Source organism: Gopherus flavomarginatus, chromosome 2 (assembly GCF_025201925.1).
Source record: "Gopherus flavomarginatus isolate rGopFla2 chromosome 2, rGopFla2.mat.asm, whole genome shotgun sequence".
Lineage (NCBI taxonomy): Eukaryota > Metazoa > Chordata > Testudines > Testudinidae > Gopherus > Gopherus flavomarginatus.
Window position 1 is genome coordinate 297,437,464 of NC_066618.1, and position 15,163 is coordinate 297,452,626.

Genomic DNA, 15,163 nt, shown 5'->3' on the forward strand with positions numbered 1-15,163 from the left:
CAATCACATCTTGAATAACATCAAAAATACTGTCAGATAAGGGGGGGTTTCCTTCTAAAAGCTCTCTCCTGCTAAAGGAAAAAGGGTTGCAGTTAAAAGCTTGACTTGATGCTTTCCATGTCAAATGCTTGAACTTTTTCTTGCTTTTCTGTGACTTTAATAAAAAAGTCAAACAAAAATTCAATGGTGGGTTTGCCATGATACTAAGCAGGCTGAGGTCTCTGTGTACTAAACCTAGCCCTTGCTGGACACTGTTGGATTATGTTAAGATCTTTGGCCCAAACATTCCATCTAAGTGAATGCAGCAGATCAGACTCCATCCCAGGGCTCCCTTCCGGCTTTATAATCTCAGCCAGCCACTCTGCAGAGGGAGCCTGGCTCAGGAAGCCCAAGTCCCTGGGCAAGCCCTGGAAAGGTGACTTCGTCTAAGGCTCTGTCTACACTTGCAGAGTTTTGGGGCTGTCAGTTTCACCGGTGACAGTGACCGGTGAGAGAAAAGCGCTGGTTTGTGTACTCCCTTACTTCCTCCGGCCTCAAGAGTGTTTACATTTGCAGCACTGCCATCCCTACTGCGAGCGGAGCACTGAGGGCAGCTATCCCACAGGGCAGCTCTCTCCATTTTGAGGATGGGTCTTGTGGAAAGGGAGAGGGGGGATGATCATGGCACATTCTGGGTCCCTGCACAGCCTCCTCTGCCCAAACCCTGATCAGCTCCAGCAGCTCAGCATTGCTCCAAGCAGGGGATCCTTTGCTTCGTGGAGCAGCCATTGTCACCTGGCCAGATGATAAGTGAGCACTTGCAAAGAAAACAGGAAGGGGAGTTTCAAAGTTCCCGGGGCTTCACAGAGGGAGGGGTGGACGTCTGTTTACCTGGCCTCAGAGCAGCAGAGCTGCTGGCCAGAGTGGCCACCTAGGCACCCTGGGATATCCTGCGGAGGCTAAAAACTCTGTAAACAAGAAGAGCGTGTCTTCACTTGCACATGACCGCAAAAGGATCACCGGTAAGAGCCGCAGACCACTCGTGCAGGTGGTTTTCTTTTTGCAGGGAAACTGCGGCGTGAGACACTCCCAGGGGGTTTGCACCAAAAAGGGACTTTTCCTAGACATGTCCTAAGGATCCTGGCTGAATCATGTGCCCAGACGGGTTGGCTGTAGCCCGCAAGCTGCCTCTGGAGATCCTGAGCACAGTCTGGGGTGGAGGGAAGGAGGGGAGCTGCTCCTGCAGCGATCCCAGGCACCCGAGCGAGGCTGGGAGAGGACTGAGCAGGGAGCCAGAGCCGCAGGAAGCAGAGAGAAGCCGGGGCAGGGCGGAGGCCAGGGCTGCCCTCACTGGGGCAGGGGGACACCATGCACGGAGACCGGCGTGGCAGGAAGGGGACAGCCGGGCTTGTGATAGTCCTCGGTGCACTGAGAAGCTCGGGCTGCCTGCAGCGGCCAGGAGGAAGGGCGGGGCGGCGCGAGATGCCTGCTCCGGTGCGGGCCCATATTGCTCGCGGGTGGAGCACAGGGCGCTGGGCAAAGGGGCTGGGCTGGGCTGGGGGGCGGACTGAATGGGGCCTTGCGGAGCAGGAAGGGGAGGAAGCAGCCGCGGCTCGGAACCGGAACAAAGGGCGGGGGCGCGCAGCCTCTCGGTCCCTCCCCTTCCCGGCTCTATAGATGCTGCCGGGAGGCGGTGGTACCCGGGCGTCCCCCCTTCCTTCGCTGCGGCGATGCTGCTGCTGCTGCTGGGCGCGGGGGCCGCGCTGTTCTGCCTGCTGGACGCCTGGTTCCTGCTGCGCCTGCCGCTGGCCCTGCTGCACGCCCGGTGGCTGCAGCCCCGGCTGCGGGACGTGCTGCAGGAGCAGAGCTGGCCGGGCCTGGTGCTGCCCTCGGACCTGGACTGGCTGCTGCACATGAACAACGCCCGCTACCTGCGCGAGGCCGACCTGGCGCGCTGCGCCTACCTGGCGCGCTGCGGCATCTTGGACGCCCTGCGCGCCCTGGGGGGCAGCGTGGTGCTGGCCGCCTCCTGCGCCCGCCACCGCCGCTCGCTGCGCCTCTTCGAGCGCTTCGCCGTGCGCACCCGCCTGCTGGGCTGGGACGGCCGCGCCTTCTACCTGGAGCAGCGGTTCGTGAGCCCCCGCCACGGCTTCGTCTGCGCCCTGCTGCTCTGCCGCCTGCACGTGGTGGGCAGCAGCCCCGGGCGCCTGCTGCAGCACCTGTGCCAGAGACAGGTGAGGCCACGCCTGGCCCATGGGGGCAGGATAAACGGGCTGGGGGGGGTGAACAACGCCCCAGGGAAACGGGCACCGCGGGCAGCACAACCCACCCGGAAACGATGATGGCTAGAGAGCAGCTCAGGCCAAGAATTAATATGAGTAGGAGCATTGCCAGTGATTATTCCCCGCTATTCAGCACTGGTGAGGCCACATCTAGAGTATTGTGTCCAGTTTGGGGCCCCCCATTGCAGCAAGGATGTGGACAAACTGGAAATAGTCCAGCGGAGGGCAATGAAAATGACCAGGGGGCTGGGGCCAGGGCCGGCTCCAGGCACCAGTGCGGGAAGCAGGTGCTTGGGGTAGCCCATGGAAGGGGGCATGCAGTGTAAAGGCCCCATCTTGCCAAGCTGCTGTTCAGATGAGTAGATGTGTCCATCTGCTCTCCAGTCAGACTGGTGTGAATCATGTTACCTTGAGACGATCATTGTGTCTTGCATGTTTACAGATTGGATACAAAATGTGCCTTCCAGGGCTGGTCTACACTACGAGGGGAAATCGATCTTAGATACGCAACTTCAGCTACGTGAATAACGTAGCTGAAGTCGAATATCTAAGATCGGATTACTCACCCGTCCTCACCACGCGGGATCGATATCCGTGGCTCTCCTTGTCGATTCCGCAACTCCGTTGGGGTTGGTGGAGTTCCCGAATCGATATAAGCGCGCTCGGGGATCGATATATCGCGTCTAGATGAGACGCGATATGTCGATCCCCGAGCAATCGATTTTAACCGGCCGATACGGCGGGTAGTCTAGACGTAGCCCCAGTGTGACTGGTTGGTAGCTTGTGATGGGTTGGATCACTGATTTCCTCAGATCACCCTATCTTGAAGCTTACCTACCCTTCCCCACAGGGCAATGATCAGGGGGCTCATCCTCCCATTCTCATAGCTGGGGCTATTGGGTGGGAGTGGGAGGAGTGGAAAACTGTTGGATGCTCATGGTCATCTGTGCTGGAACCCTGTGTCTCTATCTGTGTGACAGGGGCCACTCCAATGGAGCTGCGGTGTTGACTTTACCTCATCTTCCCTCCAGGCCCTTGTCCTCCTCTCCCGAAGGCTCCCACAGTGCTCATAAGGAACAGCTAATGTAGCTTCAGGAGTCGCTACCTTCCCTTGGGGCTGGAGGGATGGGCTGCTGTCCTTCCCCATCTCCACTGGGGCCCAACCTCTTCCACACACGTGTCTACTTCTCCCTTTCCCCTGCATAGGAAGGGCCGCCTGTGCCGTCAGAGGACTTTCACCATGTGTCCATCTCAAGGAATGAATGCCCATTTGGCCCATGAGCTGGGGAAGAGATCAGAATGGCAAGAGGCTACTGCAGTGTCCCAACCAGGAGGGAGCAATTATCCCTCAGATTACCAGGGAAAGGTGAGGAGGGATAGCTCAGTGGTTTGAGAACTGGCCTGCTAAATCCAGGGTTGTGAGCCCAGTCCTTGAGGGGGCCATTTAGGGATCTGGGGCAAAAATCTGTAAGTGACAGTAGCTGGTCCTCCTGTGCAGGCAGGGGACTCAACTCAAAGACCCTTAAAGGTCCCTTCCAGCTCTATGAGATAAGTATATCTCCATATAATAAAAAACATACAATAAAGGTGTCACTTAGGGAGGCCAGGCCACACCCCCCAGACAGAGCCCCCCTAATTCCATGAGCATTCATGGTCTACCATACAGTTTTTATACCTAAATGTGGCCCTCAGGCCAAAAAGTTTGCCCACCCCTGTGCTATGGCGTCACCTTTTCCAGGGCTTAGTGCTGCTTTCCAACTTGGATATCACACTGCTCATGAACAATGCCCGCTACCTACACAAGGCCAACATAGACTCATTCGTGTCCTGCTGCAGGATGTTCCAACCCCTCAGCCCCTTACAGGGCAGCATCATGCTGGGTGCCTCCTGCTCCCTTCCCCACCACCCCATGCTCCTCCTTAAGCACTTTGCCATATGCACCCACCTGCTGGACTGGGATGCCCATGCCTGCTCCCTGGAGCAGCACTTTGTCAGCACCCACCACGGCTTTGTCTGCGTTGTGCTCTTTGCTCACACCATGTAATTAGCAGCACCCCTGCCAGGAGAAGGTAAAGCCAGGTATATCTAAGGGGTCTGGAAAGCCATCAATGTGCAGTGTGGTCATAGGGCTAACCCGTCAAAAGAAGACAGGAAATATCTGGGCACCAAAGCATGGTATGAGTAATACAGCAGCCAGGACAGCTAGTCAGCTACAGCTGCAAGCATAGAGGGAAGATGGCACAGTGGGTTGCATGCTTACCTGGAACTAAGGAAACCTAGGCTCAAGTCTCTGCTCTGGCATGGGCTTCTTGTGTCACTCAGTCTCTCTGTGTCTCAGTTCCCCATCTGTACAATGGGGATATTAGCACTGTCCTGCCTCACAGATGTAAGGGGAAGAGAAATAGATTAAAGGTTGTAAGAAGCTCAGATACCATGTTAAGAGGGGGCTGTCAACTGCTCTTGGGGCATTCTCTCTGTCGGTTTGAATTGATCCCTTACAATTAGACTAGTGCATGGTCTCAATTTAGGTTGCGTTCATCAGCCCTCAGACTCTAGCATTTGCAGTCTTCTTATGTCTCTTTGTCAGTTTCTTAGAGGCAGCCTGGATTGGGGCTGTTGCAGGTCTTTTCCTCTCTGTTCTCCCTCCTTTATAGCTGGGCTTGTTTCTTTAGGGATCGCAGCCGTGGGTACCTGCCTCCAGAACTGGCTATTCTGGCAGCTGGGCGAGGATGTGTTCAGTGTGATAACCTGGGAGCAGGGAAAGCCTTCCCTGCCATTCTGCCTATGTTCAGTATGGGGTTTGTAAACCCCATTGCAGGGCCAGATAAATACCTACGGTAGATGTATGGACAGTTAGTTAAGTGAGAATTGGGCTGTCTATAAATGCATACGGTGGGTCTGACTTGCTGCCCTATCGCCTTCAGTCAGTGATGGAAAAGTGGAGGAATGCAGTGATCAGCTGGGACTAGGGTGACCAGACAGCAAGTGTGAAAAATCAGGATGGGGGTGGGGGATAATAGGCACCTATGTAAGACAAAGCCCCAAATATCGGGACTGTTTCTATAAAATCAGGACGTCTGATCACTCTGGCTGGGACCCATGTGTTCTGTATTGTGGTGGATTCTTTTTTAATGGTATATCGGTCCAGAAGTTTCTCCCGTGCTGCTGTGTGAAAGACCTGGGCAAACAACCACGGGGACTGACTGCCTGACTATATAGGCGAAGGAGTCGATCCTGTGCAAAGTGCTGCCCAGATGCACACAGTGAATAACAGAGAAAGAAGATTTTCTCACTGATGTCTCAATTCCAGGAATCTTGGCTGTTGCTTTGCAACAAGAGTAGGGACATATTTACAGATGAGTGTGATTTTTTTTTTTCTATTTAGTTTTTTCAGTCTGACAACATTCCTGTTAAAGAAAAAAAAATTTCATCCTTACAGAAAATTGTAGAGGATTTAGAGCAGGGGTCTCAAAATGGGGTTTGTGACCCACTCGGGGGTCACAAGGTTATTACTTGGGGGGGGGGGGTCACAATCTGTCAGCCTCCACCCCCTAAGCCCCACTTTGCCTCCAGCATTTATAATAGTGTTAAATACACAAAAAGTGTTTTTAATTTAAAAGGGGGGGGTCACACTCATAAGTTTGCTGTGTGAAGGGGGTCACCAGGACAAAAGTTTGAGAAACACTGGTTTAGAGAATACTCAGCTTTCCTTAAAAATTTAAGGAATTTAAGCCAGTTTCACAACGTTAATAGGCTACGGTTCTCCATAAAATCCTGTTTTTTTTAATGTGAATTTATGTATAAACTTATTCAGTTGCTGTAGAATCGTATTGGTTTAATCCCTATTCAATTGCAAAGGACTTTTCTATAAGAGAAATGTTTCAGTTATTGCCTTTTTTGTGCTTTTAAAGGTAGAGGAAGGGGATTTATTAGTAACGGGTTAATAGAAAAATGACGTAAGCTTAGTATCACTCTGCTAGTGAGCGAAAAATCATACCAGATCTTCAGCTGGTGTAAATGAGCACTGAAGTAAGTATTCACCAGCTGAAGATGATGTTGATAGCTCGGTGTGATGCCGACAGAAACGACAGACCAAAACTGCCAAGCTTGGGTGTCCCAAGTCAGACCCTAGAATCTGAATTCAGCCCCTTGAACAGAAGTGAGCTGACTCTCCGCAGTGCTGGGTTTTTGTAGCTCCCCCTGACCATCAGTGGGTGCTGTCTGAGCTCAGCACCTCTGAAAACCAGACCCCTTCTACTTTGAAAAATTCTGGCCCATAGCACTAGGCACCGGAGGCTACTGAACTCACTTCTGTGCATGGCACTGTGCCCAGAATGGACTATTGCAATAGGACTAAGGCCATGTAGTAGCTGCAGCTCCTACCATGTGCAGCAGCCTACACCTTGGCAAAGAAAGGCTGTGAAATGCTGCCCGTGTTTCTTGAGGGCCAGCAGTAGATGCAGGCTGAGAAGGGCTGGATTCTGGAGATGCTCACGGTAGGTGGAGCTGTGTAACCCAGAGAATGCATCTGTATGTTGTAACTAGAGCTGCAATCACTGGTAAGGAGAGGAAAGCAGACCTAGCTTGGGAGTTGGAAAGTTAAGAAACACGAACAGCAAGTAGAAAATAGGTAAGATTTTTAGCCCTGGAGTATTCTTTTGTTAAAGAACTTATTTCAGTCTTACAGGGCGCAAAATCAGAGTGGTCTGGATATACTAGTCCTTGATACTTAGTCCTGCCATGAGTACAGGGGACTGGACTAGATGACCTCTCGTGATCCCTTCCAGTCCTACCATTCTATGATATCCAAAATCTTGGGGGAAACATAGTGGACAGAAAGAGGAGTGGTGCATATTGCTGAACTAATGGTGATTTTGGGATCAACTGAGTTATCTTGTATGTGATGCTGGCAGGGAACCTGGACCCTGAACCAATCTATCCTGCCTCTCTTTCCTCCAGGTGAACTCCCCCGAACTTCCAGAGGAGGTGCAGCATTGGATCAGCTACAACGAAGCCAGCAGCCAGAAGCTAAGAGCTGAAAGCGGCCTGGGAATCAATACCAAGGATGAGTAACCAGACGTTGTTTTCCCCTGCCTGTCTTTCTCCATACTGTAAAAGCAGCAAAGAGTCCTGTGGCACCTTATAGACTAACAGACGTTTTGGAGCATGAGCTTTCGTGGGTGAATCCCCACTTCGTCAGATGCATGTCATGCATCTGACGAAGTGGGGATTCACCCACGAAAGCTCATGCTCCAAAACATCTGTTAGTCTATAAGGTGCCACAGGACTCTTTGCTGCTTTTACAGATCCAGACTAACACAGCTAGCCCTCTGATACTTTCTCCAGACTGCAATAGACCAGTGCTCCAAACAGACCCAAGTGCTGTATTCTCATCAGCTCTCCTGCTCATGCCGCTGCGGATAAGAGACTGATCCAGATTGCCATCAGCTTGCTAGACAAAAAAGCCAAACAGCTGGCTAGGAAAGGACCCCCAGAAACCCCATTATGTTGGTTAAAGCCCTCTCTGATCTCAGTGGTACACTGAGTTCTGTGGTGGCTGGGTAGCACCTAGAGCCCAGCATAGTGGGGAGTGGCACCTTTTGGTCTTTAGAAGGGAGTTTGCTTTCACTAAAAAATTTTATTTCCAGAGACTGGTAATATCAGGAAAACAAAACTTTGGTGCAGCCCAACCTGCAGGGGATCTGGGGCATCAGCACATCTAACATCCTCCTCCCCGCCAGGAATTTGAAACATCCACGCCCACTGGCTGATGTACTGATGTCTCCGCTGTACCCACAATCCTTTGCAGTAGCCCTGCCTCCACACGCCTTCAGTCATTAACACTAGCACTGTTTAAAAAATCCTGACCCCAGCCGCATATTCATTAATAACAACCCTATCCTGGGATTTGTCTGGAGGGAAATACATCAGTGCCATGGCAGGAAGGCTAACTTGGTGTTTGCTAGTAAATAAGGCTTCACCACATACATATGTTGTCTCCGTCTTTAGACAGAATGAATGTGATCACCAGGGTTATTCCAAGCATATTTGGGAGAAGTAGGTTAGGACCAGGAGCCTCCTGCGTTCCCATCATGGCTGTACCACTGAATTACTGTGTGACCAATCTCTCTGTGTCCTGGATTACTCAGCTGTGAAAGGGAGATGCTACCTCCCTACCTTCCAGGGGTAGGGTGAGAACTACCGTAGTTCACTGATGTGCTTTGAAGAGGAAAAGCACAGCGCATGTGCTAAAGTATCCCCTGGCCCTGCTTTTCTTATCTCTGTAGCTGCAAATGGGTTGTGCAGTGTCTTGAAATCGTGACTAACACAAAGTCCTAGGAGTGCTGGTTCAAGGTGCTAGCTAAGAGCTTTCCTGATGCCTTCTAAAATTTCCTAGTGTAGACAAAGCAGTGTATATGGCACATGGTAATGGCTACACTAGACGATTAGAACGTGTCATGTCTTAGCTAACAACAAACCTTGAAATCCTAGTCGAGATGAAGCCTTTGAGTATTTGCACTTGGGAAAACCGGGACTGTAACACTCCACAGGTAGGGTACTTGTAAACAGGATTCAGAGCAGGGTTAGAGGACGCAGCGGTAAATACATTGGAGCCCATTCAGTGCTACAATCTCCCTTTATTGGTACACACCATTGGAGGGGCAGTAAAAACACAAATGGTCCCAGCATAGACATGACCCAGGTGTTGCAACCTGCTTTAGAGCAGGGCTCAGGGAATTCAGGTCCCCTTTGCCCATGTAACCAAACAGGGCAATTTTGTTTGTGATTGTTGGATATTTGATTGTATTTATATTTGGAACAGTTCTCGTTATGTACTTTATAAATGGAAGATTGCTGTATATTACATGAACATTTTCCTCTAATGAGCACTTTACACCAGGATTGTATTGAGGGAACATTTTGAAGTGTGGCTAACCTGTGAATTTGTGCATGTGTTCTGTAATCTAAATACCAGCGCCTCCTGCAGTGGTCTGAACCCAGACAGTGAGATAGCTGTGAATTGCCTCTGAATGTATATTTATTGCCTCTTCTAATGGTTTTCTTGACTTGCAACTACTACTTACTGGAACTGCTTAGCCACAGTATCTTAACATTTACTTGAAGACATCAAAGAATTCTAAATGAGATGAAATCCTGAGAGAAACTTTGTTTTTTAAAGGAATAAATGGATCTATTTGCACCGCAATCTAGCAAAGCTGTCAGGCATATGCTTAACTTTAAGGAAGTGGAGGCTGCTCCTGGCTAGAACAAGGCTTTGGGGTATAAACATTAACCAGACACTGTCAGATGGTGGGGAGAGAATCATATTAAGTGTAGGACTGGAAGGGATCTCAATAGGTCATCTCATCCAGTCCTCTGCACACAAACCAGGACTAAGTAATAACCAGCCCCTCACTGACAGGTGTTTGTCTGAGCTGCTCTTAAAAACCTGCAGTGATGGAGATCTCATCCCCTCCCTAGAGTTGGAGGAACTCCACCAGGCAGTGAAAAAAACAATCCAGTAAAGACAACTGGTGGCCACTGCAGACAGAATCTCACTTAGCCTTTCCTGCAGTTGCACCTGACGGTGCCACATTTTAAATACAAAGAACCAAAACCCGAAGCCTGTCCCCTGCCAGCAGGGAAGTAAGAGAGGGGAGTTGCTGCTGTTGTGACTCTGTGGAGGTGTCACTGTGGTGGCAGATGCCAAGCTTGGGACGTACACAGGTAGGCGAGAACTTACCTTTGAGTTGGATCCTGCAAGTTGTTGGGAACTCTGGGCCCGATTCTGCAAAGCTTTAAGCACATGCTTAGCTCGAGGCATGTGAGTGTCCCCATTGAATTGTCTGAGAGGGACAAAGCACAGAAGGCTAGCCCCCGACCACAGATGGGGACCAACTTGAGAATGTATCTCTGCCTTTCCCGACTGCCGTGAGCCTGTCCCTGAAACCAAGCACTGCACGAGCCTGTTAGCAGCACAGCTAACAACTTCATAGATCACTGACAGCTCTGCCAACCTGAAGTATTCAGGAGCATGAGTCAGGCCCCAAGGAGTGAGGATGTTCTTGGTTCACATTTTTGGGCTTTCCTTTACAATCAAGAATGAGAAACTTTTTTTCTTTTTTTAATGAAATCTGAGATTCGCGTGTACTGAGCTGACCCAGAGAGCTGGGCCTTTGAGCTTGAGACTCGATATTGCAAGGCTTGCGATAAAGTATCAAGACTTGACAATGTTGCATGTTTAACCAACTGTCCTTTTAATCCACCCAGCCTCACTCTGTGATCCGTTGTCACATGCAGAGGGAATTACCACCCATCCCTTATTACTAATCACTATCTGAAAGTCCCTTGTGTCGCACAGGTGTCATTCAGAAAGTCATACAATACATATGGGAACAGATTGCGAATACCAGTGATGACTGAACCTGATGATCCTGGGAACAAAAATTGCTCTCCATTATGTGTGGCAAAGCATCTTTTTCACCACGTCAGTCTCTGCCTTTCTTCTGCTTTAGGGACCACAGGGGCCAGGAGTAAATCCGTCCTACGCTGGAGGTTTTTAGTTCTTCTCTTTGGTTTATTTACAACATTGCCAAGGCAGTCCTGAGTTGATCTCTTACGGGAGAAAACCCACAATGCAAAAGAAACATATTTCCTTGTGCCCACCAGAACGTTGGTGCAGGGTTCTGGTCCCCAGCTGTTCCCCAAACAGAAGTAAGCTCAGTGTTTCCCTGAGAGGGAGGAGAACATGCCTCTACCTAGGAGAAACCTTTTCTCACTGCTGCAACTTATTTCTTCAACCTCCTCTTGCTCCCTTAGCAGAACAGGGATTTTGGAAGGTCACTGGCAACCTCTTAACTGGAGTCAGATGTCTCTAATTAACCCCTTTTCAGTTCATAGTAAGAATGGCCTTCGCTATACTAGCACTGAGAGACCTGTCTTCCTTCACCCTTATCCTGTCAGATCTGACTTTTGTCTCACATGCTTGTAGCTGTTTCTACCACTTCACACTGTCTCAACAGACATTCTAGGCTTCAGCATGACACGCAATCCCAGCATCGTATTATGGAAATTATTGTTGCTTAGTTTACGCAAGCAAAAAACTAAAGACTTACAGTTTGCTAGACACAATATTCATCTCCACTATTCACAGAAGCACTAGAATATCATGCATTTCTCAGGTATATGGGGGCTATTCTACACCACCCATTGTGTCCTCTGCTGCTTTACATGCTGCTAAAATGGCTTAGGCCATTCTTTCCCTCTCCCACACCTGGCCCTAGAGGGGTCAAGTTTTGCACACTAACGTGTAATATTTCTTCCTAGGGAGAATGAGTCCCTGATCTCTCACTCAGGGTGCCCCAAGCAATAAGGGAGATCTCTATCCCTCATCCCCCCAAGCAGATAGGGAAGGAGCCAGCGGGATGGGGTGTAGGATAAGCCTGGAGAGCTAGAAGGAAACAGTGTTGGATGAAGTCAGGGCACCTAGGAGCAGTGTTTTATAGGTGCCTCAAACACAGTCCTTGCTAGCAGATAGTCAATCTTCCCTACAGAATATTTCTCCCCCTTTTCTGTTCAACTCATGGTGAAGTCTCACTCCCCAGCAGTACATGATTGAGGTTTAGTTTATGGTGAACCCTCTTTTAGGGCATATTAAGTACAGTTCTGTTGCCTGTTAGTCACATAATAAGGATAGTACCAGTATTATTTTATTTATAGCATTATCATTACTCCTACATCCTAAACTTAAATGAATTTTAACCAAAATGTTCACCAGGCATAGTGGATATCAGCCATGCAAATAAAGGCTGATATTTTGCCTCTTCCTGCATTTCCTTGTAGCATGGAATACCGGCATTACAAGTGAGATTAATGCATGCAGCATCTTACAAGCGTTTCATAGAATCTAAACACATCCTTACAAAGTACCCATCACATATCCTGAATGATATAAACATCAGGTGAGCTGGTCTGGTTTCCAGCTATGAATGTGTCAGTCCTCAGCTGATGCCTAAAGACTTGGAAGAGTTGGCACCTGGTTTACCTGCATCCCATGGAGTACCTCAACCAGTGCATCAAATGCCCCAGTAACAATTATATGGGTGAAATCAACCAGTGTGATCAACAGTTCCTTTGACCAACTGTGAGCCCCACCCATTAAATTCCTTGGGAATCTTGAAAAGTCCCCTTCCTGTTTGCTCGGTGACGCGTGCTGTGGTCTCAGCGCATCTCTCCAAGTGGCCAGAATGAATCACCTGGCAATGGCCTGGCACATGACAGTGCTCCGTGTTCTCAACCCTTTTTGGGCTGTGCCGGGTTGCAAAACAGAGTTTTCAGCTGGCAGGGCCTGCTGCATAAACACCGATTCTATGGTAGTCTAGGGTCAAGCACCTACTGAAAAAAAATAGGAGGTGCACAGCACCTGGAGGGCTGGACTAATCTTTTGTGGGCCCTGGAGCCCAAACCATAACCTTGACCCCTGCTCTACCCGCCCTCCACCTTGAGGCCCCGCCCCTGCTCGGCCTCTTCCCCCTGATGGCCCGCTCACCACTCGCATGGCGGGGAGCCTGTGGTCTGCTGCCTCCCTATTTGATTACGTTTGCTAGAAGAACCTGCTGTAATGGAGCTTCTCCACAGTGCAGCTTGTGGTTTCCTGTAGATTACTGACAACGTTCACTCTGTTACCCTGGCCCACCCAGGCCTGTGGTGGTAGGACTTTCCTGGTTGGTCTTTTCTCACCCTCTGTCCCCATGGAACAGAGCCACAGCAGGCCTTCTGCTTGGGACTTCTCTGGCTATGAAGAGATCAGGAGCCTTTGCTCCTTAATGCTTACCCTATATAGGAATCCCATCAGATCTCTGATATTTGCGAATCAATATTATGTCCACACCACAATGGACAGGAGGACCCACATTCACTCCAGCAGAGGGTGGAATTTGGATCTTAATTAGAAAGTGACTATACAAATGCAAGCATTAAGATTGTCAATGGGGATAAAACCCAGGGTCTTCAGTACCATGGGATTCTCACTGTCGAGCCAAAGGGGCAGCTCCGCTAGCATTTGGAGGTAGTAAGTTGTTATCCTTTATGTAGATTAGCATAGAAGGGGGAACGGGGAACATGACACATACTTTGCAAACCTGTTACCTGTTTCCCCTGTGCAGGGCAGCTAGGCTAACACATCTGTGGTCCACAAGAGGTTGCATCCCCTGGGTCTATTATTCCTCCCATTTGGGCTGTCACTTTTCTGTCAGCACACACTGTACAAATGTGTTATGCTCACGTCCTTCAGGATATTTCTTTCCCAGCTCAAGCTCAGAAGGTTTTTGGAGAAGAAAATGGATTTTTTGCTTCCATAGCAGGCATTGCCACCGCAGGAATTCATGGTAACCCTAGAAATGTCACTAATAAAAATTTCCACTGCCATGTAGAACATGAGGTGGGGCCGGTGACGGGGAGAGGAATCTTCAGATCAGGGCTCTGGGAACAGAGAAGGAAGCCGGCATTGTTTCTGAAAGGTGGCATTTACCTTTTGGCTGTGCCAATAGAAAGCCGAGCATCAAGAAGGTCAGAGCAAAAGTACCTCCCTGGGTGCAGCCAGGACAATTGGATGGTATGTCATAATGGCTCCACTTAAGGGAAGCCTTCCCAACATGCTGACAAGACATCACTCAGCCACTTCTACTTTGCCTTCACGGTGTGATTCCCAGAGATAACCCTGGACACTTGCTTGCTTTCTTCTCAGAGAAGGGGGCCTTGTCTACACTGCCAAGTTTCTGCGCAGTAAAGCAGCTTTCTGCGCTGTAACTCCCGAGATGGACACACTGTCGAGCCACTTAGTGCGCAGAAACTGGGCCGTTGCAGCACTGTAAAAAACCCATCCCAATGAGAGGCTTAACGCTTTCTGCGCCAGGGCTACAGCACTGCAGTGCCAGTGCAGACACCCTGGTCGATTACAGCGCTGCCATTGGCCTCTGGGAGATGTCCCACAATGGCTGTTCTTGCCTCTCTAATCATCGGTTTGAACTCTACTGCCCTGCCCTCAGGTGACCAACTGTGAGCCCCACCCCTTAAATTCCTTGGGAATTTTGAAAGTCCCCTTCGTGTTTGCTCGGCAACGCATGCAGTGGTCTCAGCGCATCTTTCCAGGTGGCCAGAATGAAGCCACAGAGCGGCTCTTAAATGTTATGGAGTACCAAACAGACGTGCTCCAGGTGCTGCTAGCACTGCAAACCAAGCAGCTGTGCACTCGCCCTCCCCTGCAGCTGCTGTCACAAAACTCCTTCCCATGTGCCCTCCCAGACATTGCCAACACACTCTTAACCTCCTGGCTCCAGTCTGTATTCGCTGCATTCCACTCCTGCCCCGCCACCGTCCCGCGCTGCAGACTCCCACTGCCCACTGCACTCAACACCCATCCCTCTGCAGTTTGGCCCTGCTGAAGTACAGCACTCACTGCACTATACTCCAAAGGGCAAGGTTGCATATGATCCCTGGACATACACAAATCTTTCACCATCCCGGGACCCCACCTCCTCTTGGGACCCTCCCTTCCCCCATCCCCCACAGTGCTGTTGTGATTTTTTGTTTGTCTCTCTCCTCCTGTTGTTTAATAAAATAATGGTTTTGTTTGAAAGCATCTTTATTCCATTAATTGATAGTAAACAGAGCCCTGCAAAGCCACAGGCAGTTTTCTTAAACTTTCACAGCGCATCGTCTGCACCAACCATAATCACCTCCTAGCATTGCAAGCACAGCACTCCGGAGCATAGCAACAATTATTAGTGGCTTAGAGGGCTTGGCTACACTGGAGAGTTGCAGAACTGGTGAGGGGGTTACAGCGCTGCAGCTCAGGATGTGGCCACACTTGCAAAGCACAGCCAGCGCTGCAACTCCCTGGT

The 15,163-nt window shown here is 50.0% G+C and overlaps 2 protein-coding genes across 3 annotated transcripts in view; one reads left to right on the forward strand and one right to left on the reverse strand.

The window, feature by feature from the left end:
- LOC127045386 (lymphocyte antigen 6E-like) overlaps nt 1–15,163 on the reverse strand; it is an 810,322-nt gene that overhangs the window by 661,487 nt on the left and 133,672 nt on the right. The window lies entirely within an intron of this gene.
- On the forward strand, nt 1,621–10,739 carry THEM6 (thioesterase superfamily member 6). The gene is made up of 2 exons (XM_050941380.1): nt 1,621–2,213; nt 7,221–10,739. The coding sequence occupies exons 1-2, from the start codon at nt 1,710–1,712 to the stop codon at nt 7,332–7,334; spliced, it is 618 nt and encodes a 205-aa protein (XP_050797337.1). The 5' UTR covers nt 1,621–1,709; the 3' UTR covers nt 7,335–10,739.